At 37.7% G+C, this 27,742-nt stretch overlaps 1 protein-coding gene across 4 annotated transcripts in view; it reads left to right on the top strand.

Moving 5' to 3' along the window:
* The first annotated feature begins 35 nt into the window (after window positions 1-35).
* Window positions 36-27,742, top strand: part of LOC125234485 (cAMP-dependent protein kinase type II regulatory subunit) — a 42,841-nt gene continuing 15,134 nt past the window's right edge. For 2 of the 4 annotated variants that reach the window (XM_048140741.1, XM_048140742.1), the window contains exons 1-4: window positions 38-564; window positions 3,705-3,895; window positions 6,500-6,637; window positions 10,222-10,434. In XM_048140741.1, the coding sequence (XP_047996698.1) occupies window positions 351-564; window positions 3,705-3,895; window positions 6,500-6,637; window positions 10,222-10,434 (756 nt within the window). In that variant the 5' untranslated portion in view covers window positions 38-350. Of the gene's footprint in view, window positions 565-3,704; window positions 3,896-6,499; window positions 6,638-10,221; window positions 10,435-10,473; window positions 10,630-27,742 lie in introns of all 4 variants that reach the window. The other 2 variants (XM_048140743.1, XM_048140744.1) reach the window with 2 other exon arrangements.

The following is a 27,742-nucleotide window of genomic DNA, read 5'->3' on the forward strand; positions in this document are numbered from 1 at the left end:
ATGGAATAGTGCGAAGTATGGCAACTTAGGATTCGCCATTTTTACTTCAGTGAAGGGACTGTGGATTTTTAATTGTCAGGCTGGAGGACGAAGAATATTTTGAAAAAAGTGTGTCATTTCATTTAATTTACAGTAGCTGTGACTATTATTTGGAAGAATTTTAGTATAATAGTGTGGTTTTATTTATTACTAACGTTTGTATGTAGTGCTATTTCCCCATCGTAAGATTTGCTCGTTGGTGTGTCGCTTTAGCTAATTCGATGGCTATGATATTGAAGTGTTAATCTAACGAGTCGCTTCGACGTTCTCCACACGGGATAATATCGACAAAGCGAGCGACGCCGTTAGAAATGAGCAGGCCTCAAGGCGGACGCATACAAGTCCCAGATGACCTTAGAGAGATACTCTTGGAGTTCACCATAAGTTATCTGCTGGAGCAACCGGGAGACGTGATCAACTACGCGGTGGAATTCTTCACGAGGTTACAAAACAATAGGACCACGACCATAGTGCGGGCCCCCGCCGCCGGCACGCCTGATGAATCTATAATATCGGATGAAGAAGGTACTCATTCACTGATTCTTATACTCGATATTATCCAAGATCTTTCTCGGAACCACGTAAAGGTAGGTCGAACAGGGCCGCGCGAAAGTAGCTCTAGGATCATGTCATTTCCATATGAATGAATTGAATACCTAATTATACCCATCTACCTACTACAACTTGCTACAGTTAGTAAGAATACGAATTCTCTGCTCACGATCTAGTTATTCAGAGTTGTAATACAGAAATAGTTCACTAGTCAATTTCTTGGAATCAGGCTGCTAACATATCATATGATATTTATTTTATTGTGAGCTAGATTTCAATGATGTCAATGACTTTATGTCCTACTGGGTCAATTTACCCAATTTACTAGTAGGCACCCTTATTCTCATTCAGATTGGTACAATATTTACACACACATCATCAAACGCTAGCATAGACACATGCCCGCCTGGTTTATTTTGTAGATATAGCTCATATAGGCTTCAGTAGACATGTATAGTGTGCATAGTGTATTTTTAAAGTACTTTAAACAAAGCTTAAATTTTAAAATAATTACAAATGCCAATCTTATCTAAAGTGTAGGAGTAATCATTACATTCAGTGTTTGGCAGCTTGCCATTACGGTTTCAAAATAAAACTTTATTTACGATTGAAACTAAATTTTTAGAAAATATGATCATCTGTTGCCAAGTAATAAATAAATGCCAGAGAACATTAATTTGACATTTTCATGGAAATGAAATATCTTCTTTGATCAAGCAAGTTACAGTCAATTGAACATCAGTTAATTGAATCATTTAATGTAGATCTATTGTATATGTGCTCACAAATCTAAGTCTTTAATTTGAACTTTATGCCATGTTAAGAGTAAAGAAAATTATTGAATACTACACCATTTGGTTACTGTGCATACATGCAGTTCTATCTACACTTATTGACATTGATGGTAAGATCCCTAGATTGAAAAGAAAAGCCTAACAGGAATAGATGCAAGAACTAGTTTGTACAGAAGATGGACACCATCAGGCCTCCCAATTTTGAGTATTAAGCCTGAATTTATATAATAGCTAGGTGGAACAGTTCTCCAAAGCAGTAAATGAAATAAACATGAGAATGAGAGGTGGCCCCCAACACTAATCTTTGTAACAGTTTTGGTATTGAAGAATGCTACTAACATGCTTCCAGGAACCCAACAAACTAATACTAGCAAGTTTCATCTGAAAATGTTTACTCAGACATAAATTTTCAGTGTTTACTACATGCTCTTCCCATTTGTGTGTTTGTTTTTTAAAGCTTTGAAGTTGTGTGATGATGAGATTGGCTTATTTATCTTGCGGCTGACTTTTACATCTAGAACCGTACCAGATGTGCGTGTGTTACATAGAATTAGCTAGGTATATGTAATGACAGTTACAACATGAGCACAATGAAAAGTACAGGTGCTAACCAGGCCTTGACTTCTATTTGCGTAAGAGACATTTTCCACTATTGTCACACTTGAACATTACTCGATCATTATAACAGAATATATGCCATTTATCTAGGTAATGACTCATTCTAGAAATGGCTTTTTAAAAATAAATATTCATGTTCTTGAACAAAATGGTAATGCTGAAAAAATTTAACAACATGTTTATTCCGTAGCATGTACCTTTGATTAATGAGTGATGTCATAGCCTTTGTTGGTTACATATGAGGTTGTTAACATACTTAAGTAGCAAGTCTCACTGGATTACCTCCTAAATTAAGTCTAATCGTTCAAAGCCTTCTACACAATGTCAAGTCTAAATTTGTTGTTGACTTAAAATCTATATTTGAATTTTTATGAGAAGTGGCTACTTTTGTAGGTATAGTTTTAAATATTTAGAAAATATAGTTACAGATTAGGTTTGGTCATAAAATAATAACTTTTTGCATTATTAATATTCAAAACTTAACTTTTTACAGTTTAATGTGTAAAAAAGCAAAGAATACTAATAGGAACTAGAGAGTAGTTCTAAACACATTCCTGTTTCTTGACCTGCATTACAATGTTTAACCAACACCTAACTACCTCTGCCCACGTCAGCCAAACCATGCAAATCATTTTACACATCCAAAATTAAGGTAATAAACCGTAACTTTTTACCACAAACGCTAAACCAACTCGTTAAACGTATCGTGTTCTGGCGAGTGTCCAACCTAGATGCGTCTGCCGTGACGTTGGTGACGTCAGAGTTGCACGCTATGTGCTGTGTTGACCTGCGGCCGCGAGTACGCGATACGCACACTTATGAGCTAGGATTTCTCTGTTGCGTCAGGTGTCTTGCGAAGGGACAGAATATATACATGTACCTATTAAAACTAGGTACACTGGCGTTTAGTTAATCAGTTACATCTATACACTTACGCAAACAAAACTATCTGAACGTTATGAGTATAAAAGCGTGTTCAGATATCCCTTATTTGGAATTTCATTAGCAGTTTTAATAATTAACTCGTCTCTGGCTTTAGTTAAGTTGCGGGATTTAAGGCTATAAGTTTATACGTTAGGGTAATCTAAAGCCTAACACGGCGTAAGTTAATCGTGTCCTCACGTATGGGCTTGCGTAATCACCTGGCCCTTTGCCCAAGTATTGTCGAGGCTTGCCTCAATAACAAAGCCGTTAGCCGTAGACGATTAACAATTCCAGCCATTTGAATGCTAAATTTGCGGTTTAAAATAAACTTTCCGCCCTAGCCGAAGCGGTTTACGATACGGTGTGATTAAAACTGAAAATGCGTAGGTTGTTCTTTGGCGTACTTTTCATTGTCACTAAATATAGTCAGTAACTTAAATGCAGTTAAATATTCATTACTAAATACCTACAGTTTTAGTCATAGGGTAGATATATTCAGCCGATAAGATTTACAATACAAAATTAAGTTTGTAAGCTATGCGTGTGGTTTGTACATTTTGAAATACCGTTTTCTGTCACCGTCAACTTTCGCCTAGCGGTGCTAAAGTTACCGCTTTCCGGCTCCCTCAGACAGAAATATACACGCCAGTAAATAAGAAAGCTCAGATAATATATTTGGGATTCAATATAATCTGAGATATTTCTTATCTACTAATATATATACTATTTTGAAGATGTTTATTAATAAAACTATTTTTAAATGTGTGTGTAAATCAGAGCCGCCGCCGGCGCGCTTCAACAACCGCCGCAAGTCCGTCTTCGCGGAGACGTACGACCCGGAGGAAGATGACTCGGACGAAGGCGCCCCGGTCGTGTTCCCCAAGTCGGACGCACAGCGAGCTCGGCTCGCCGAGGCGGTGCGGGGGATCCTGCTGTTCCGCTCGCTCGACGCGCAACAGATGCAACAGGTGAGAGAGACAGAAGATCCAAGTGTTAGCCGAGAGTGATGAGACGTAAGACCAGGAAGATGACTCGGACGAGACCGGTCGTGTTCCCCAAGTCGGACTCACAGCGCACTCGGCTCTATTATACACACTTGACAAGGAGGCTGGTTAGAGATCAGGGCCAACCTAGGTAAGATAACATTTTGGTACATAGTTCTGTGAAGATATCTCTAGTGTTTTGTATGTTCGCGGTGTCTTGCCTACAGTTACGCCAGTGCTCCCACTGCGTACTCGTGCTACGAGTATAGTAAGGAAATCTAACGGGAGTCCTTTATACTGATTGAAAGCTGTCCAGAGATACAGTCACTTTAGTTAGGCCCACACGATTTTACTAGACTACTTGAGCTATGCAACAGGTAGGTGCTAAATTTCGCTAAATGGCTGATAAGTTCAGTTGTATTGACTTCAAAATTCCCTTCTCTCTACATTCTGGTTAATCACAAGTATAGAAGTCAAATGATTACAAGTAAAATAATGAATATTTTATAAACTGCAACACAAATAATAAAGGTTCCTCTGTATTGATACTATTGATAGTCGATCCGATAGATAAGACGCGATCCCACCGCGCTGGATGGAATGCGGTGGCTTCTCATCCGGCCTGCCCGGCTGCAGGAATCTTATATTACTGTTAATTACTTAATTGGAATACCTTTCCGCACAATTGGAGTCGTCCAACGAAAGCGGACGTCTCGACTATTCTAAACACTGTCCCAGCAATATGTCGTGATTGCTAGCAATTTAGCCCGCATCCTACTCACAATAATATAAACTTATGTCTTACTCTTTCAGAGAGTATAACGAAAACCAAGAAAACTCGCGTAACTCAAGCGAGAATGACCTTTCTGTCCTTGCTATTAGAATTATCGCGTCCACCATATTCCCATGGTTTTGTTCGATCAACTTGGAACCTATCCAAATACAACATCGCAAACTGTCGATCTTATTGGGTGGGCAACGTTGTCATTAATTGCTCGTTCGATTTTGATGCTACCATAAACCGTTGAAGATAATGCTATCCAGTTTATCTGATCTAATTAAATTAACTCCTTTCTATTACATGGTGACTCAGATGTTATTGTACTTTGTTCTTTTCATAGACTTTTAACGTAACGCAGGTAATCACAAGTGTAACGTAACTTGGCTTACGTCATGCCGGTTTATAGCTGTGCTAAACCTAACGAAAACTGTGACGTTGGGGTGGGAAACTACATTTTTCATTTCATTTGACCTTTCTTTATTCACTTTGTCTTTTACAAGAGTCGGAAATAGAATTTTTAAAACTAGACAGAATGTTGTTACAGAGCTTTTGATATCGGTGTATGTAACATAACACTCTCAAATCTTTAAGTAAGTCACTAGTACAACTATGTTTTATCTGTTGATACGTATTTTTGAGACTACAGTTATGCTATTTGTAAAACGACAACTGTTCTAACAACAGCTGTTTTTGCTATAGAGACGGAATTAAAATATGCAATCGTAAGTAAATATCAGTCACTAAAAAATAAAATCAAAAGTGTCGGCAACGACCGAAATTGAAGTTTTAAAATATTAAATACATATGTAGCTACTGCCACCGGAAAAAAAACGCATGCACGCGTTATTCTCGTAGTCACATCTAAAATGTTCCTCAAAATATCTATATTTTTTGCAAAAGTTTGAAAAGCATTCGTAACTTGCATTATCTGTAATAGTTATTAACTGGTCCAACACATTAAGAACTGTAAAGCGGTTATCACACGAACACCGCGCTCGGTCGACTATTTTTCGCTGCAGCGCATTAACCGCACGGATTAAGCGGACTTCAGGTAATCCGCGCAGTTTATTGACACTTCACACAGCACGGCACAATTTGTGTAGCGCCGCGCCGCTTTAATCGGCTTTTGTGGAAAGCCCTCAGAACGACACACCTGCGAAACAGAAACATTTAAAATTCAATGTTTTGCTGTTGCTGGATTTGATATTCTGACCTAAATTATTAGAGGGTATTAGATTATCGTAGCCCATGACCCAATCTGGAAAGAGCCTATAAATATCGTATGTGGTATCCTATTTATAGAATCGTATATCATTCATCATGATTCGCTAATAAGTCAAATGTAACCTTTAATGGCATTACCAAGGCACTTCTAATGACAGGATCCAAAGGCCGTCCCAAGGCTATGGATATGAAGGGAAAGTACCTATGTACCTACTTTAAATGTCTTATTTTAATACGATTTTGTAAACAACCGTTGGCAAACAGGTAATATAACCAGCCACATGCTAAGCGAATAATGTGTAGACTCTGTTCTATACTTGTAACTCTTCTTTTCCCCTGATCTACAAGTCTTCTGAAGCATTGAAAACACGCCTTATTTTATTGACGGAGTGGGAATAAAATTGCGCAAGCTTTGTGGGACTCGCCGTTTCTTTCCCCTCTCCTATCGACAGCGGGAAACGTCAATACCCACTACCCACTAAACCCATTCCGGTGTTTCAGTTCGTGAGGGCATACTGGGATCATTTCACCACTGCATTGCAAACTCCTCAGTATCAACGACTGACTGATCGTGTTTTGTTCAGGTCCTCGACGCGATGTTTGAGAAGCGGTCGGAGCCGGGCGAGTACGTCATCAGGCAGGGAGATGACGGCGACAACTTCTACGTAATTGAGAACGGCATGTTCGATGTGCTCGTCAACGGAGAGGATGGCGTCGAGAAGGTGAGTCAAGACTGGCCAAGACATTTTTTTATCACTAAGAGCCACCGCGAAGAAAAATGAGTGTGAAGGAAAGTAGTGTTGCTGCGGAGTTGCGCCAACGTTGCGTGGTGGAGCAGCCATAGATTCCTAGACGTCTGCGCTCGAGAGACGGTGGTGAGGGACGGCTCTGAGGTGCAAGTAGCAACGGTCAGCATAAGACGTGTAGTGATGAGCGAGTTTTTCTCTAAATTCTACTACCGATGTTTACCTACAGGCGGCATGCTTATTCGTTTGTTTTTTTTAACTAATAAGTCAATGGCTACTCGGTTTGTTGTTAATAGTGGCACAGGATTTAGGTCGAGACAATCATAGTACGCTTCAAATGAGAAGTAAAATTACTTAGATATAGTATGTAATGTAAAAATGCATTAAAAACTCACGTAATGCAACGCTTCGTGTGATCTACGTCTTAGCGAAGAGTATTTAGTTCAGTGTTTTTTAACCTTCATGAAGCGACCCTTCGCTATTTGTAACGCGTAGATGTTGCTTGACCTCTGCGACCCTTTGGAAGGTTTACTACCCACAGGATTCTCGACTAGTTTATAGGTTGAAGTACAGTAAATTACTTTAACATGTAAGTTAAAATCGATCACTACATTATCTTAGCCGATTCTGTTTAATATTTGTTGCAACAGTCATATTGGAGATCAAGACACACAAACATAACAGAGATTCAAAGAAACAATCTATAACCTAACCACAAAATTAAAATTTTGATAAAACCCCCGACCGCGATATAGTTGACCGATTTTCATGAAACATGGCTAAGAACACTCCCGACTAACTCAGCTTTCAGACAAAAAAAGCTAAATCTAAATCGGTTCATCCGTTCGGGAGCTACGATGCTACAGACAGACACACACACAGACAGACACGTCAAACTTATCACACCCCGTCGTTTTTGCGTCGGGGGTTAAAAATAACGCTTTTTAGTCAGGATGTGGAATTGATTGGCTGCGTGGATGATCATTATTACTTCACACCGGCCTGTTGTAATGTATAAGTTACAGATACTAATTAAAATTTTTACTATCTCTCTTATTCAACTACGGATAAAGATAGTTTAGTTTTTGTGTTTCTTTTTATAAGTGTATGTTTGTCCTATGTTCCACCATGGTTTTGGTCCGAAACTATACTTATCCGGCAAATATGAATAAGATAACTTTAAAGGTGTCAAAGAGGAAGTACGAAAAACTCTGCTCCGAGATGGTTTAATACTTGTACCTAATTTTTAAAGTTGACTTGCCTACAAGTATTGCACTCATAATGTTCGTGCTCTAATTTTAGTATTTGTAACATAGGCCGGCACCGTCACGTCACAGCCGACTGCCAAAGATGTTATCTCTTTTATGGTAGACAGCCGATTTATTTTTATTGCTCTCTTGTATGAAATTACTCCCCATCTCGTTATTTCTGACCCGCCAGTGTTATGCTAATCAGAAATTCTATATGCAAGCTTCGTTTCATTGATTATTTAAATACCTTCCAATTTAAATACCTATGCTTACTTATAGTATGATCTGGCAGATCGTGAAATTCCTAGACATATCGTTCAACGTGCAAATGGTTTTATTTTATTATGCTGGGTGGACGGAGCCCCGTTATTGCTAGACAGTTCACCCTGCAGGCATTTGAAGCAACTTAACGAATTTTTGCCTAACTTGGTATGAGTTTAATCATCAAACCCTAATGTGATCACCTTTTTGAATTATTTTATTTCAGAACAATACACAGGAACTTCACGATCGGCCGCCGACTTATACAGTAAACATCATAGTGTTTTTTGTTTAGCGTTATTGTTCATTCATACGAATTATTATCCTTTCAAATCATATCAAAGACGGAGAGATTCCACGAAAGACAATGACGTCATTTCATCTATCAAGTAATAATTAGTTTTTTATTTTATTATTATAAATGGGCTTACTCTTGGCCACAGACTAGGCAAAGACGTGGCCTACGATGGAGTGAGCTCGCCCAGAAGATGCCTGGCCCCGTAGCCGAATGGCATTTCTGCGACGCGAAACGCCACAGAAATGTAGTCTGGCTCTGTCGCGCCAATACGCAAGAGCGATAGAGATAGATAGCTACGAAAGAGATATTATCGTGACCGTTTGTGCATTCGGCTACGCACACTGTTCACCCTAGATTTGAAGGCTTCTTTGGAATTTTACACTTCTATTATTTTCTGCTTCTTTTTACGATTTATCGTTTCATAATACGTGACCATCTGTAAACCATTCGTCTTTTCTTAATATGGCACAAACAATGAATCCGTACAAAGCTATTACAGACTTGAAAGTGATTGTGTAACTCAAAGGGTTAATAAGTTAAATATAGGATTGGAACAGTAATGCTCCCGACCCAAGGCGGCCCTCTGACATAAGAGCTCTCGCTATTGTTTCAAAGGCAACACACTTGTACTGGGTCATTGCGCCAGCCCTGTTAGTTAGTTTTTTATCCAAATTACGGCAGATATGAAAATAAGGGTTCTGATTTTAGCAGTGCATTAGGTACGACTATCTTGTGTCACATTTTCTACCGAGACAACACTAATTGACAAACAAGATCTTAACATAACCTGGTGATAAATCCTACAGTTTTACATACACTACTTATTTTTTCATATTATTATGCATTTGAAATTTGATTTCATACATTTACTGCATTGAAATCTGTCTTTAAATTGAGTATTTTTGTCAGTTTTTATAAAATTTAAGAATCATATACTTCATTATTACTCACCATACCCTACCTTCCGGCCCCGTTCAAGCAGAAATTGTCGTTCGATCACATTTCCCACAGTTTGTCCTCGAGGCGTGAACTATGTCTTGCTTCATTTCTCATACGTTATGCTATTTCTACAGTATGAATACATTTATAAAACATAGGCATGTTTTATAAATTTCTTTATCAGTGGGTTTATATTTTTACTTTATCTATACCATCTCGTTCCTATCGACAAGTCATTATATCTTTGCGTAGAAACTTGGAAAAAGTCAAGCAAACTTATAGTTGCGGCGTGCAGCCTCTGCAGTTTTTGTAATACTGATCAAAGTAGATTTGTTCTTCGACTTTCATTCAAAGAGACGCAATAACTGCAATAAGGTATAACTATTGGAAATAGCATTCGTGCTACAAGTAAAAGTAACAGCGTAACTTGTAATATATGTATTTGTGTATGTATAATAAATAATCACACAGGCCTACCTAGTCCAATGGTATACTCGAAGTCGGTTTAATGGTGTGCTCGAGAATCATTTTGCTGTGATGATACTTAGTGGACGATTATACAGCTCATACCATACACAGAAAACTTCGTAAAGAATTTGTCTCGAAACTCGGGTGTCTCTTAGCTGTACCTAGGTATAACTTAGGTAATGTTTATAAATGCTTTAAATGACTTCTTAAATAAATCTCATTGATCTCATCTGTTTTTATACTCCATTATACTAAAACGTCAGCTCGTCACCAACCAGCCGAATCCAACTTTAAAACAGATAGAACATAATCAAACTGGAAAACTAACCGCCTTATGTTCGCAGGTGGTGCACACGTACGAAGGGTCGGGGTCGTTCGGCGAACTAGCGCTCATGTACAACATGCCTCGCGCGGCGTCCGTGCGCGCGCAAACCCCTGGCGCGCTCTGGGCCATGGACCGTCACACCTTCCGCCGCATCCTGCTCAAGAGCGCCTTCAAAAAGCGCAAGCTGTATGAGGAGCTGCTGGATAAAGTGCCTATGCTTAAGGCTCTCCAGGTATGGTCCCTACTACAGGTCTTCTCATGTTGGTACAACATGCCTCGCGCGGCGTCCGTGCGCGCGCAAACCCCTGGCGCGCTCTGGGCCATGGACCGTCACACCTTCCGCCGCATCCTGCTCAAGAGCGCCTTCAAAAAGCGCAAGCTTTATGAGGAGCTGCTGGATAAAGTGCCTATGCTTAAGGCTCTCCAGGTATGGTCCCTACTACAGGTCTTCTCATGTAGGTACAATATGCCTCGCGCGGCGTCCGTGCGCGCGCAAACCCCTGGCGCGCTCTGGGCCATGGACCGTCACACCTTCCACCGCATCCTGCTCAAGAGCGCCTTCAAAAAGCGCAAGCTGTACGAGGAGCTGCTCGACAAAGTGCCCATGCTAAAAGCTCTCCAGGTATGTCTCAATCACAGGTTTTCTCATGTACAACATGCATCGCACCGTGTTCGTCTGCGTGCAAACCCCCGGCGCGCTCTGGACCACCATACTTTCCTCCGCATCTTTTTTTTTTTCTTATATTTTGCTCAAGTGCGCCTTCAAAAAGCGCAAGTTGTACGAGGAGCTGCTCGACAAAGTGCCCATGCTTAAGGTATGTAAAAGTTACCATTTCAGGTCTTTAAATATCTCATGTTAAACATGCCGCGTAGATCAGTGCTCTATAAGCCATGAACCGGCAGACCTCTCGCTTAATGCAGTCTAATTATCAGCTGTTCGACAAACAGCCTTTTACTTCTCACATCTTAACCTGATAGGTACGTTGTCTCTTCGACCGTCTTCAGCCGCGGGTAGCGTATCAGTCACGCTGTACATATTTAGAAAATTCTACCGTAGTCAGTCATAAGCGGTTAATCAACCAATAGACCACAAATCAACAAAAAGATCCTTCTTCAAAGTTTAACTTTACCTTTCGATTACCTTACAAAGATGTCCTACTCGTACGAAAATTTCGTACGTACTAATGTCGAAAAGGACATTTTATTAAGTTGATTCTGATAGCTACACCTGGGAATGTTTTAAAACTGAAAGTAACTGGGTTACCGTAATGTACTGTCTTAAAATGCATGAATTCCTTATGCACCTGTTTGAAAATTCTCAACGACTGTCGAGATTAGATACAGTTTACAAAGCTTCAACTTGAAATAGATGTTTCTTTGAGAAATATACTGTAACATCGGTTAGGTATTAGAACTATTAGAAGCCTTTTGCCTTATTTCCTATACATTGAAAAACAATAGGATTTAATAAATAAGGAAGGTAATAAAACTCGATATTTACAAAGCTGTTCAGTGTTCATGTCCAGTTAGCAAGATTCAAGTGCAGATAATGAAAACTTCACATCATCGTCATCTTTTTATTTACTTTCATTATAAAAGAGCACTCAATAAAACCTTCCAATAAAATAAATTGACTAGCATTAAACTAATTCGCAGTACTTAACTACTAATAAACGTCCATATAGAAAATGCCGTATCAATACAATTACCTAGTATCTATAAACGGCATAATTGATCGGCCGGCGTTGCGAACCAGCGCGCCTATCGTGTTTCATACAATCGCTTCAGAACGGCTCCTTGCTTATACGACGCTATTCTACACACAACTTTACTGAATATCGATAAGGTTTACTTTTAAAGAAGCTTTTATTAAACTTAAGCCGCTTTTAAAAGATAAGATTCAAGTGCAACAGCGCCGCTAGGCCCAAGGAAATTATATTGTTTTTGTATCATTGACATAATCTACTACGGATAATCGCGAACGCGTGTGACGTCGCATGATTGTGCCGTGACATGATAAATGCGACTACTGATAAAAACGCGTCAATTTCTTATTCATCTAGGTGTTTTTCAGTTTTATGTTTACCCCCTTATATTAATAAATGTTCACTAAAGTTATCAAGCCGATAAAGTTCGTTTGTCCCTATCCGACGTATTGGTGTGATAGAAAGGGACAAACGAACTTTATCGACTTGATAACTTTAGTATCCATTTATGAATAAGGGGCTTAGTGTATTATTTTTAAATTAAAGCTGTTACCTAAGTTACGTAATCCCAAAAATTGGTATGAAACCATGGATACTAGCTTTTGTGGAAGTCACTGCCATTATAATCTTCTATGTTCTGTCATAACTCATAAGTTCCGATAAGACTTTCAATTAAATAAACCGCACTCAATCGATTTAGGAGAATCGATGCCACATACACAAGAACATGTGTAATTGTGTATGTTGTGTACATACTTAGTAAATAAAACATCTCCCCTTTGCGTCTGGGGCTTAAAAAAACTCGAGGCAATTTGTTTGCCAAATCTCAATAGATTGGCTACCCCATGTAGCAGAGGACCATTTTACTAAATCTAAATGTCTTAGCAACCAGACCATTAGAATTCCACTAAGGTTTTACGACTAAGATAAAATTATTCTCCACAAAGTTTAAGGCCTCATATATATATTTATAACATTCTGCGAAAATGTTCTGCACTGCTCAAAGGAATGTAATGTCATATTATGAATGGCGCCGTAAATCTAGGAGTTTAGATGTGCGAGCGTAATGCCTGAATTTATTCACTCCTCTAGATCCAACGAAAATCTAACAAAATGTGAAATAAGATGAACAAGAATGATACTCGTCGCGTTCTCATTCTATTTGGAAAGTACTAGTAACCCGCCCCAGCTTTGCACGGGAAAAAGTACAAAAATGGGTGTAGTAAGATATCCATAAAATATAGAGATGTCATCCCTGACCATTGAGGTATATGTACTACGTACTAGAGGCGACGTTGCTAAGAGAATTTTTACACAACGCACTGCGGTCCACTGGACCGCAACGTTGTCAGTCCTTACCGGGTCCTTGCGGTGCAGTGACGTGCCGTAATGCATTTACTTTCCACGTGAATAATGCCTTCTTGTGTGTTTAAAAATTGTACTAATCACTCGAGGAAATCAAATAAAAGCCAAGGTGTGACATTTCATCGGTAAATTAAACAAAAAACTCGTCTATAATATTTTAAGATTGAATATTCTACAAACTCGCGAGCGGGCGCGACATTGCCGCCATTTTGGTGACGCAATCATAGACTATAAAAAGTTAACCGCGCAGATGTGCCATTTACACTGTTCCTACTACATATGTAATGTGTTTCATCTCTAATAGAGTTGCGAAATATAAATATTTCTATTTGGAAAATTAATAAGTAACTACTTACTATTTCATTAATTATGTTACTAAAATATAAAAAAAAAAAAATTTTTTTTATATATATATTTATAGTTAATAGTTTTTGAGTAAAATTGTATTTTTAGCACGCTCACTTTTTGCAGTTTTCTTCGGCCTGGTCATGAAAAAATGGAACAATTTATACGCTTTGTCCAAAAAAATCGTGCTGAGGAAACTTGGTTACCAACTGACCACACATATATATGTTCATTGTGTATTTTAAAGAAGAAGATAAATACAGCACATTTATTTTGTATTAATTTGTATTGTTTAAGTTGTAAATAAATAAATAAGTTTGACTAGAATATCCGTATTTAACTATAATGTAAAATTCCCGTTAGGCAGAATATAATAATGTGTCACATCTGGTGGTAGACCTACTCTACGCGTAAATAACCGCTCCCCGCACCCCGCGCATTTGTCAGCATGTGCAGTGTTTTTGCTTGGCAACGTCGCCTCTAGTACGTAGTACATATACCTCAATGTCCCTGACATTATTTATAAGCCAATAAAAGAAAGACAATTCCGCCATGCATGGTGTTGTTATATCGCAAACGGAATGGGCATCGTCAAGCCAGCGCAAATTTTTCCGACTGGTTTAGTAACTATCATCATATTTCAACCTATTTAGACATCATTACAAAGTTTAGTGCCTAAACCTTTCGCAGAAATCATTCTATTAATAGGTGCAAACCACTTAATAATCCGTTCAATTGTTTTTGAGTTAATCGCGAACGTTAAAAGCGTATGTCGCTGCAGGGGTGTTGCTATAAGGTGCAAGGATAAATAAAACTTGAAATAGAATTATTATATAACTAGCTTTTGCCCGCGGCTTCGCTCGCGTTAGAAAGAGACAAAATGTAGCCTATGTCACTTTCCATCCCTTCAACTATCCCCACAAAAAATCACGTCAATTCGTCGCTCCGTTTTGCCGTGAAAGAAGGACAAACAAACAGACACACACACTTTCCCATTTATAATATTAGTATGGATAAGATATTTACGATAATACACACAATTGGATGCATAACTTTATTGTAGTTATTGACAATATGCAGTTTATACTTTGTATAGTAAATTGCCAATCCGTGTGTTGCCCATTTGTAGAGCCATGAGAGTGTTCCATGTATTACGAGCGCTTCATTGTGAAATATTATTATAGGGGACTAAGATAATAGAACCAGCTAAAATGTATCTAGACATAAAGGCTTCATTTTCAGTATAAAGTCACAAAACTCAACCAACATTAAAACCTTGTGCATTATTGCTTACAGTACAATTTGTAACATTTAAGTTGAAAAGTGAGATGAGTTAGTGTTTGCAATGGTGTGGAATTGATATAAGTATTTAGTAAGAGAAGATGAAATCGTTTTGAGACATATTTATAAACGTCATTTGAGGTTGAAACACTTGAAACGGTACAAAAGTACGATCATCCTCGTTTTGGTATGTTTATACATATTGATGCTGTACGAACGAAAAAATAAAGACAGCATTGTTGAAACTAAAGGCGGATATAGATCGACTGCAACTTAGCTATAAATACGTATGAAGTTTTACAACGTTCGATTTCAACCAGCTGGTTACTTCGAATACAAATTAGGGCACGAACGCATAAAGAATACATAAGTCAAATGTAAGCAAACACTTCGCCCCTCGTACATGCAGCCGAGGATATTTGTTTTATTTTATTGTGACCGCGGTTATTAATTATGTGCAAGACGATGACCCGACATACGCACGTCGGCTACGAGTTTTGTCATTTTACAGAGTTGTATGTAAATTGACTTCTGTTGGTTAGGTAATATTAGTACCCACCAAAAATAGGGGTTGTCGTATATTTGACCGCTGTGTCTGTCTCTGTATGTGCCTGTGCTCTTAAATTGATGAATCTATTTAGCATAACAAAGCAGGCTTTCTAGTGATAGATAGTCCTTACATTTATACTATCGAAATTGCACTATCTGAAATGTTAAAAATTGTTAAAGTAAAACATCAGAAGAACAAATTATTGCTATTAATTATTGCTAATGATTATTGCTAGATGATAATGAGTAGTAGCAGTTGTTAGACAGTAATGATTAAATGGGTACTATATATGTTATGTATGTATATATTTTTAGTTAGTTTATGTATGTATATGATTGTACTTATTTATGTATGTATATTGATGATGCATATAGTATTTAGATAGTGACTTATATCTATTTAAATTTCTGTTTTATTTTCCGCACCAATTGTAAGTTTCTGTTTGGTCCAATAGTTGACTGGTAGAGAATGCCTTAAGGCATTAAGTTCGCCATTTGTACTTTATGTTGTGCAATAAAGGTTAAATAAATAAATAACAAAAACGTGACTTCATCGAGTTAGCGATAGGTTACAATACTTACGATTGCCTGTTTTGTTGCGTAACTACTTTATGTCGTTAAAAGTATCAAAAGAAGGTACTACCGTTTAATAAGTATCTTAGTTTATATTTACCTACGTTATTAACATAAATAATTTATACTAACTTCTAACAGATGTCGGACGGCCGTATAGGTTTCAGTGTATCTAAATCCTAGTAATTAAACTTACCTAAAAGGCCACGAAAGTTACGGGCCTTATTTATTTCTCAACCGCTACTCGAACTTCAGCCGTAAATGTAAAGATTAGTTTAAACCAGGGCACAAGCTTCGCGCGAGACTGGACTACAAAAAAACCATTCATGTATGAAGATTTCCTCCGAGGGGTGGTTACCCTACTCCAACTATTAACCTTAGGCTTAGTATACACTGCGCGATTTTAAAAGTTATATATACATCGTGTATCAAAATACACGATACGGTTGCATAACCTTAGCGTAGTTAGCTTAAACAACAATTAACACTGAGATATGTTTTATAAAAAAAATTAGAAACATCAAAAAGATCACATATTATTGTTTGGTTGTTTTAGCGTAGGTAATGATATTTTTTCAGATTCGTTTTATATCACTGAAACGCACGCCTCGTTTAAGTATGAAATTGTACTTTACTCATAGACGAAGATAGCTAAATAAATATGAACAAGTTTATCGAATATACAGTAAATGTAAAAGTTTTTTTCTATAAATACAATACCGTTTGTTAAAGCCTTACTGCGGTTGCTCATTATTTTTGTGGAACAAAGCAGTCATGTATCTTCCTGTTTCGTTGTGTTACATTGGAAACTTCTGCCATTATGAAACAATCGAAAACGGAACCTAGAAGTCGAAGTTTTCGGACGAAACGACCGTTCAGTTCAAAAAAAGGTTTATATTTTTAAAGAACATTGTAACGAATGTTTAATTTACTAAGCTGTTTGGTTATAAAACTTATAATAGTTATAATTATTAGTAGGCATACTTCTAAAGTGACCGTATAGACGTGACCTTTAATTTTCCTTCTTCATCGTACGGAAAACTTGATACAATAATGTAAATTCAGCCTTATCAATCTAAAGCTGAACTGGGACGTGCGTTCGTAACAAGGTTTACTTTAGACGCTAGGTACGGTTATATTAATAAAGTATATTTAAATTACACTCAACTCTATCTACTTCAACAGTAGTAGTGTGAAACCAGCCTTACCAAACTGCCGCTGAACGGGAATGAGCGTTAACAAGGTTTACTTTCGACGCTACGTGACGTTATATTTATCTATACTAATATTATAAATGGGAAAGTGTGTGTGTCTGTTTGTTTGTCCGTCTTTCACGGCAAAACGGAGCGACGAATTGACGTGATTTTTTATGTGGCAAAAGTTGAAGGGATGGAGAGTGACATGGGCTACTTACTCTTTATTTGATTTTATTTGATTGATGATGAATTGAAATTTACTTACCTTAAAAACTTACTTACCTTTATCACGCGTCAGAGAGCGAAGCCGCGGGCGAAAGCTAGTAATTTATAAAGTGTCTTTAAATCACACCTAAATATATTATTTCTACTTCGTCACACGGATATAAAGGTACAGTAGTGTGTACTCACTATAATCAGCCTTACCAAACTGCCACTGAACGGACATGAGCTGGGTAACAAGGATTACTTTAGACGCTACATGCGATTATCCATACTAATATTATAAATGCGAAAGTAACTCTGTCTGTCTGTCTGTCTGTCTGTCTGTTTGTCTGTTACGCTTTCCCGCTTAAACCACGCAACCGATTTTGACGAAATTTGGAACAGACAATCTTTAGACCCTGAGACAGAACATAGGCTACTTTTTATTTCGAAAAAAAGGGATGAAGGGGTTGAAAGTTTGTATGGGATTTCTTAATTTTAAAAGATAAAACCATGAAACTTTATATTTTAGCACTTGATAAGAAATCATTGAACATCTTGATAACGGATAGGGATTGGGATAGGGATAGCGATAGCGATACGGATAATATGGGTATCGTTAGAGGGATGCGGATAATCGGTCGGCGGTCTCTTACAATCAATGTGCTCTAAGACGATCGTTGTTTGCTTGCTTGAAGATTACATTTGCGATAAGTATAAGCAAAATGTAAAAAATTTTAAGGGATAATAGAAAAAAGTACTTTTTACCCACCGATCATAGTGTCGAAATACGGGCTATGTGGGATGTTTATAAAGGTTTCCCCAGCGTATATAGAATTACCTACGCTGTGGTCGATGTGTAATATTTCTACAATCATTGCAAGCAAAAGTATTATGTGCAATCGAAATAATCGCAGATAAATATACCTACAGAGAAACCTAAGGATCCAAATGAAAATCTTAATGAATACTTTTATTACGCGGGCGAAGCCGCGGGTAAAAGCTAGTATTTAAATAAATTAAACTGAACTGTATTATTTCTACTTCATCAGACGGATAGCGCTTTCAAGCGAAGCGCTTATGTGGCGACGTCTATAGATGTTCCTCGCTTGAAAGAGGTAGAAAAGTACTGTAGTGTGAGAGTAGCCTTATCAAACTGCCACTGAACGGGAATGAACGTTAACAAGGTTTACTTTCGACGCTACGTCTGGTTATACTTGTAAATTATCTTTTGTCAAACATGGTATGAAATATTGATGTTATCTATGTGCCTTATAATTGGCCGCGAAATATGACGTTTCAGGTGCGGCTAGGACAAGAGGTCGATTTCTTGCTGGCTTAATAGGCCGGCAAAGTCCTCTTTCTTTTCACTGATATCTGTGAAATAACATCTAGGTATTTAGCCATTTAAAAAAAACTATAAGGGGCTTTATAGACGTGGCGACTGCAACTGGTACAAGGCCTGGGCAATATTTGATTTAAGGTGCGTTTTGTTACAATTTTTTTCCCCTTTTGTTTTCATTTTCTGTTTTTTATTGTTCTGTACTGGGTTATTAAAAGTAGTGTGTAACCAGCCTTACCAAACTGCCACTGAACGGGAATGGGCCTCTGTAACAAGGTTTGCTTCAGTTTGGTCGTACGTGACGTCGTGTTTATGAGATATCTTTTAAACTGACTTTGACCCAAATCTACAATTAGCTAATTTGCATGCATGTAGTTTAGACTTTACTCACCGGTGGTTTTTACTACTTTTTACTAAGTAAGGTTTGGTTCTATAGATAAAAACAACAGCGCCCATGATATAAATTTGTAAAAAACGCTGGAGACAAACAAGATAATGTTTTTGCGCTTTTAAATATATCAATACTTTAATATCAACAAAAACATAATAGAAGATTATACATTCAGTGTGACGATACAAAATGTGTTTCAAAGAATAACAAATCGTGTTGCTATTACTTTTCCTGTCCTGCAGCCGGATAATGTCACCTTTCGGCCCTCTGCTAAAGGATGTTGCTACTTTGCGGCTCCATTGAGCAGAATAATAGTAAACACCTCGGCCTTTATTTAATATAAAAAAATCCGCAAATCGGTTTGGATATAATCCTGAGTCTTTTCTTACTGTCCCTTGACACCCACGGGAAGAAAGTACATATTACGGTTAATACAAGTAAATAAGTATGTTGTTACTACCGTATTACTTATATTAATTAATGTTCTCGTCACAAATGGATTTCATACGCAATGTTACCCGTAACTGCTGTCATGTGATAATAAATTGCGAAAGCATAGATTATACATGTCATAAGCCACTCTATAAAAGTGTGTATTCATTAATCATTGATATAACATTACAAAAGACATTTCGGGTTGACCGATTTTTATCACGTCACACCGTTATCACTTGATTCTGATTTACACTAAGATTATTTTCATTGATAAGGAGAACTGTTACCAAGTTTTTAATGTATCCTAACTATGCTTGCCGTTTTTATGACCTGGTTTAAAGGTATGTTTGCGCAGATACGTAATTATTCGATAGCATACTTGAGGAAAAATCTTAACATAGCAGTATGAAACGCTGTCATATGTTGGATATGAGACTTTTCTATTTTTCATCGATAACCTTTTATTATAGTAGGATCTTAAGAATCTGTTCAAGTCAAGACTAATGAAAATTTTACGATTCGTTATCAAAGCCATAAAAATATCCAATCGAAAGGAGACATTCTCATTCACTAATATATCGTGGGCACAAATTGCAATTTTTATAGGTTTCAAAGCCTACAGTTATAATAACAAAATTTTTAACCGCCTAGCGGAATATCCGCGATATAAATGAATTATAGGACATTATTGCACAGATTGACTGAGTCCCACGGTAAGCTCAAGAAGGCTTGTGTTGTGGGTGAGTACCCACAACAATATACATAATATACAAATACTTATATACATAGGAAACATCCATGACTCGGAAACAAATATCTATGCTCATCACACAAATAAATGCCCTTACCAGGATTCGGGGGGGCTTGGCAGGCAGGGTCACTACGCGCTAGGCCAGACCGACCGGTCGTCGCGATATCGCCAATCGGATAAATAAGCTATTTAACTTTATTGTGACTTATAGTAAAGACCAATAATAATTCGGTGTACTTAAGAGGGGGTAGAGCAGGGAGAATTTTCAGAATCTGTCAAATTACCCCATTACACACACAAACACCCTTCACTCACACTACCTCAATTTACTGTGAAAGGTCAGTGACCCTTAATTTTTTTCAAGAGTGTTATTTTGAGTTTGTAGTCAACTACTGACCTCCTTTGAGAAATTAAAACTGTAAAAAAGGTAGCATACAAGAAGACAGAGAAAAAATACGCGTCATCTAGCTTTCCTTCTCTGTCCATGTCTCATGTGACTTTAATTTACCTAAATATGTAGATAACGTTCCTTACTCAGTTGATTGTTTACCTAGGTGTATTTCAAATTACTTTGCACTTCATTTTGCGTTACTTTTCTATACTTAGATTAAAAATCGTCAGCCCGCCTATCCCCGCAAACATTTTTCAAAGACGTGTGTGAAGGCCGATACCTCCAGGCAAACAATTATGGTCGCGTGCTAAATGATAAAACATCAGCCCTATCGCTTTATTTGTAAGTGCGATAGGGACGGCCCGATGTTTTATCATTTATCGCGCGACCATGATTGCCCTGCAGGTCTTCAGAGAGGCCTGATAGACGATAAAATATCAGGCCGTCCCTATCGCACTTACAAATAGTGCGATAGGGACGGCCTGCTATTTTATCGTCTATCGCGCGACCATGCTTCCCGTGCTGAGCTGTGCATTACGTATATGCGGGTTGTATTAAAGACTATCAGATATTTTCTTTATTCTTTTTGGTCGTTAGGTTTTTTTATCATTTAGTTTATACAAAAATAAAGCATGTGTATAAAATAAAAACCTAATGAATAGAGTACAGCTAGCAGCAGTCAAGTCAGAGACCCAAAGGAAGACAGGGAATATCGACGCATATCTTATCATATCCAATACCGCCATCGCTATCTGCATCAGACTCTTGATCTTACCCAATTTCCTAGTCTCTTCTCTTAATTTCAGTTTCTTGAGTTGAAAATGTTGAAACTCATACTTAGCATTAAATAAAACACAAATACATATAAAAATCACAATATAATTTTAAATTATGGCTTAGGCCCTGTACCAGTTGCAGTCGCCACGTCTGTAAAGCCACTTGTAGTTTCTTTTAAATGGCTAAATACCTAGATGTTATGTCATAAACATCTGTGACGTGACTGAAAATTAAAAAACATCGCTCAGAGATAAGGTTCAAGTTAGCATGGCAAAAAATACAACAGTGCAGTCAAAATACCATCAAAATACGAAAAAGCAAATATCAATGTCGCCGTATTTCAGGCAATAAGGGCTGTTTTCTCAAATATGAAAAAATCTCAAAAGCAGAACTTTATTAAGACTTTCTAGGAAAATTATTTTGAACTTGATAGGTAGAACAATTTATAAAAGTTTTACAGAAAAAAATTCTGAACTAAGTTTGTAACTATATGAAAAGCATTTTTATCTCAGATTGCATATTTTAGTATCGTAACGATTTTTATTTCAAATAAAAAGAGAATTACTAGAAAAGGTTCACGGTGTCTGCCGTAAACTGGGGTTACATTGACCAATTTGGGAATTTAAACTTCTCTAGCTTCTACATTTAATGGGTATTTTTACCCATTAAATGTAGAAGTTAGAGAAGTATAAATTCCATAATTGGTCAATGTAACGTAACAAAGAAAGAAAAAAATGGGACCATCAACTTTTTTAGTCTTTTCCTGCTAAAAATCTAGAAAGGTAACAAAATAATGTACGCAAAAAAAAAACGATGTTATCAAACTTAAACTGACATTGGGGTTACTTTGATACCCTATGTATTTTTTTAATGGTAATCGAATGTAATCCCTTACAAAAGTATTTTATCTCAAGAAAAGATAAAAAACGGTTCGCAGAGTCAAATATTACAACTCTTTAACGCTATTTTGGGGTTACTTTGATTAAAAATAAAAATTACCATCTTCGAAAAACCACCTTTATATTTTGACACGTTATCCGCACTGCCCACGACCATACTTACTTGTTCACTGCGTCAGAGCACCATATAACTATAAAGGTTGGTTTAGGGTTATCATATGTCTAGATTTCGATAAATTTATTTTATTAATACATTACCGACTACTCATAACATATTAGTTCCTTATTTTTTGATAAAATAAATATAATATGCTCGTGACAGGTCAGGTTTTGTTCGTAATCCAAAAAAATCAACCTACACTTTTCTCTATTCACCCCCTTCCCGACCCTATTCACCCCAACGTTAGGGTGAGCGAAAATTACTAAATAAAACGACATATTTTCAAAGACAACCCGAAGTTCACACCGCTGGAAGATTTTTGTGTAAAAAATTAGCATGGCACATAAAAAAACTGCTATCGACGTTCAAAAGTCGGTTTTGGCCCTATTCACCACAAATTAAGTTAGTTCATACCCGTTCCGACCCCATGAATCCAAAATCTTCAGAAAACGATGTACTAAGTAGCCCAAAGTACAGCGCCATCTCTAGGTGAATTGGGTTACTAATTTATGCAAACTACTTAAGTCGCAATAGATGTCATTTCATTTAGTATTTTGGAGGTAACTAGTAAAGATAATTTAGTTTTACAATTGTGCGAAAATAGATTCTCATTTGGCCGGATTTTTTAACCGAATTCCAAAATTCAAAAGGTTATAAATGTATAGTTTTTTTTAAATATCACTCCTGGTCCAATTTAATATCCCACAAATATTAACGGCAAACTGATAATGACTTAAGTATTTTTGAAATAATTTTGTGACAAATGTGGGTAGTTTAGTAATTAGGCGCCGATTGATTGTGGGTAGGTTATATTTTCGCTCTCTGCTAATAAATCTTGTATGGAACGGACGTGTTTTCTTTGGTGCCTCTTCATCAGCGCTGATCTTCGGCTGGAAGCATACCTTACAAAATTGAATGCCGAAAAAAAAGTTTATCAGCAAAAATTACTTACTTGAAAATAAAGTCATAACCGTTTTCATACTTATGCATTGAAATAGATATCACGCACGAAAGTAAGAACGACAAGGCCTCCTGGTGGCTGAGCCGGGAATCGAACCCGCCATCTCTCTCGCTATACCCTAATCCTCTAAGTGCCACTTGCACCAACGAATATGGAGGGTTAACCTGAGGGTTAACCCACCATTTTACATGGAATTTGACAGTTGACAGCCCACTAACCCTGAGTTAAGTGGTTGGTGCAAAAGGGCCTTAAAGATTCATATACGAGGTGGTCAAAATGTGCCTATCAGAGATAACATACACTAGAGAAATTTCGTCGGGTACCACACGGCGGGCGGGTGGCCTAGTGGTAATGGCGTTAGCTGCGTAAGCTGAAGACCCGGGTTCGATTCCCGGCTCGGCCACCAGTGGGCCTTGTCGTTTTTTCTTTCGTGTATGATATCTATTTCAATTTATGTATGTATGTATGTGAACACTTTATTGTACATAAGACAAGTTAGGACATAAAAATACAGTATATGTAGTTATGGTGTACAAAGGCGAACTTATACCTATAAGGGATCTCTTCCAACCTTTGAGCGAATTGAGAATTTATTATTTATATAAACTTGAAAATAACAAATCAAAAATTATTCAATAAAATAATTTTATTTCTTCCCTAGATGTATAGTTGCATACTTATGATTTTTATTTTAAAGTAATCCGTTTATATTATAGCAACCATGGGTGATTTTTGTGGACTTAAGTATAAACGTTGACTTGTGGTTGACAGAAGTGTGATTAACATTTCTAAATGTTAATTTATTGTATCTAGTCTAACTACGAAGCAATACATTGACGTATAAATTGCGTCCATATACAGAGAGGTCATTCATAAAAACATCACTTTAGGTAAGTTATATATCTTTTATACAATTTGACAACCATTGACTACACATCCCAATTCACCCCTCTTCCGACCCTAATCACCCCCTTCGTAAACCTATTCACCCCTTTGCGACCCGTTTCCCCCATTATTGATCCTATTCACCCCTCAGTCCGCGGATATTTGTTCATCCCGTAAAAGTTCCCCAACACAGTTGCATCGCTTTCTTCATGAAAACCATTATAAAAATGAAAATATGTCTTATGATTTTCTGTTAAACATAAACTTTAGAAGTGTAGGTATACACTACATTCAAAAGGATAATGAACAAATTCTTAGCAAAATTTCACACAAAAATGAAGTTAAAATGAGTAAAAAATCCAATAAATTTGAATGCCTACTTTGACAGACATTTTCATGTCTGTAAATATATTATTTACATAAATCATAAAATATATTATTTAAATATAATAGCATTATATACCCCGGGAACCCTATTCACCCCAAATTACGGTATTTATTAAATTGTCAATATGTAAAATGTCGGAAACTACGGAACGGAACCCTACACTGACCGTGGTCCGATGCGCTCTTGGCCGGTTTTTCTTCTTAATGATATGTAGAGATAATATAAAAATTCACCTCCCAATTTATAATAAGTTTTTTTGCAAAAAAATCATTTTTGGCACAGGCTTTACCTTAGCCGACTGTACCTTTCTTTCAAAAATCATCTATTGCTCTCCGAGATGTTTCTAAATACCCCTTACTCAATGGGGATACGACGTTTCATAACAGAGTTCCTCTGACCACCTTTCTGCTCCATCATCAGATCACCTCCATGATACCAGAATATTGCATTGTCACGTGATTTACATAAGTGTGCAAAATTTCAGCTCAATCGCAAATCGGAAAGCGGGTCAAATTTAGCTTCTACGTTTTGGCCCAAACTAAGATATACTAACAAGGCAAGTTGAATAAAAGCTTGTAAAAAGGCTTCTGATATCAGATTTGTAATAAGTTTACTTGTCATAGTTTAACAACAGATGAGACAGACATATGCACTGACAATACTGCACGTGTTTCGTGAGTCTGATGTCAAATCACCTCATACAATTTACCGCTCTAAGGCAACTAAGGTAGGGTTTGTTATTGCACTTTAATTACATATTAATGATTTCTAGCCCGTAAGATATATATTTGCTTTAACAATGGATAGATATTTATGCGAGTGAGAGTGTAATTTAGATTTTTATTTATAAGGAATCAAATATTTTTAAGCTACCCGATCAGATATTTCTGCGGATAAGGACACTCCCCACATCTGCCGTCTAGCAATCGTAGCGTCGGGCCAACTGTATGGCTAAGCCGCGCCTACGCGGCGTCTTTTTCCATACAGTTGGCCTGACGCTACACTCGCGAGACGCTAGAAAGAGAGACGATGTTTTTGCCGGTCACGGAGCATCACAAATTTACGCCGGGAATATGTCGTCATATACTTATGGTCCCCTATAGAAAATTAGATATTTTTGCACGGCCGTTCATAGACATATATGCTGGTGACTGTTCCATGAATATTTGGTCTAGTCTAGTTGAGTGGAGAAGTGCCATTCAAAACGAGCGTTAACTTTCTAAATATATATTTAGGTACTTTATAATTCTCTTTATTCATTTTAAATCTCAGGCTAGGCTATTTTATAATATGATTATAAAAGTAAAATACAAAACCACTTACAAAACAATACAAAATATATAAACACATTATAAAAAACCTAACCTAGGGTGCCGCCAGCAGCGGGGCAGGGCCCAAGCTGCCGGTGGTTAGGGCTGCAGAGAGAGGAACCGTCGGACTATCCGCGCCGTGTCCAAGATCACCGCCTTCTGCATCTGACCCTTGATCCAACCACCTAGCGAGAGTCTCTCTAGATGTTGGTCGAGACTCTTCGCTATGAGACCGTTCGCTGAAACGACTATCGGGACAATGATCGTCGAATCAACATCCCACATGGCGGTTATCTCGTAAGCCAAGTCTAGGTACTTACTGGACTTGTCCTTCTCGGCTTTCACGAGATTCTCATCATGGGGGATGGTGATGTCGACGAGCACGGCCCGGCGTTGCGATCGATCTATTATGACAATGTCAGGCTTATTGGCTACAATAGTCCTGTCAGTGATAATAGATCGATCCCAATAGAGCGTGGCACGACCATTATCGAGAACTGGCGCAGGTACGAGGGCGGTTTGATATGTAACTTGTTTCGGGTACTAATAGATGGCGTTAGTGGTAACTTTCTGTTTATTCATAAAGTTTGAAAACTAACTATATTTAATCCGTGGCATCAAAGTAATTGTCGGCGGGAATTTTAGTTTTGACAGCTGTCGGAAAAAAATTATCAACTTAAATCGGTATAATGGAGAAAATTGGAGTTCGTGGTGTGATTCAATTCTTTTTTTTGGAAGGGAAAACGGCAAAAGAAATTCATGAAAGGATTTCTCCTACGTTGGGCGACTCTTGTCCTTCGTACGAAACAGTTTGACTTTGGGTAAATGAGTTCAAGCGTGGTAGAACTAGCACTGAAGATGCACTCCGACCAGGTGCTCCGAAAACGGCGGTTTTACCAGAAATCATCGATAAAATCTGAGATCTAGTTTTAGCTGATCGACGATTGAAAATACGTGAGTTAGCTGAAGTCTCAAGCATTTCGACGGAGCGGGTACATTTTATTTTGCATAATGAATTGCACATGAAAAAGCTTAGTGCAAGGTGGGTGCCGCGGCTTCTCACTCCAGAACAAAAGCGTATCCGCATGCAAACATCTGCTGCAAACTTGCAGGTGTTTAATAAAAATCCCGCGGAGTTTATTTGACGTTTTGTGACCATGGACGAAACCTGGATTCATCACTATATTCCAGAGACGAAACAACAGCCGAGACAATGGATTAGCCATGGTGGGTCGGCTCCAAAGAAGGCGAAGTGCGTCCCATCAGCTGGAAAAGTGATGGCGTCAGTGTTTTGGGATGCAAAAGGGATTATTTTTATAGACTATTTTGAAAAGGGAAAAACTATCACAGGGGCATATTATGCGTCCCTTTTGGACCAATTAAAGGCAGCGATAGCTGAAAAACGTCCAGGGTTGGCAAAAAAAAAGGTCATTTTTCATCATGACAATGCTCCGGTGTACTCATGTCGTCTCGTTGAACAAAAATTGGCAGAATTACGGTTTGAAATGCTTCCGCACCCTGCTTATTCGCCAAACATAGCTCCTTCAGACTATTATCTATTCCCAAAACTCAAAAAAATTCTGTCAGGCCAAAAGTTTCAATCTAATGACGAGGTGGTATTAGAAGTAGAC

Source organism: Leguminivora glycinivorella, chromosome 16, assembly GCF_023078275.1.
Source record: "Leguminivora glycinivorella isolate SPB_JAAS2020 chromosome 16, LegGlyc_1.1, whole genome shotgun sequence".
NCBI classification, from domain to species: Eukaryota; Metazoa; Arthropoda; class Insecta; order Lepidoptera; family Tortricidae; genus Leguminivora; species Leguminivora glycinivorella.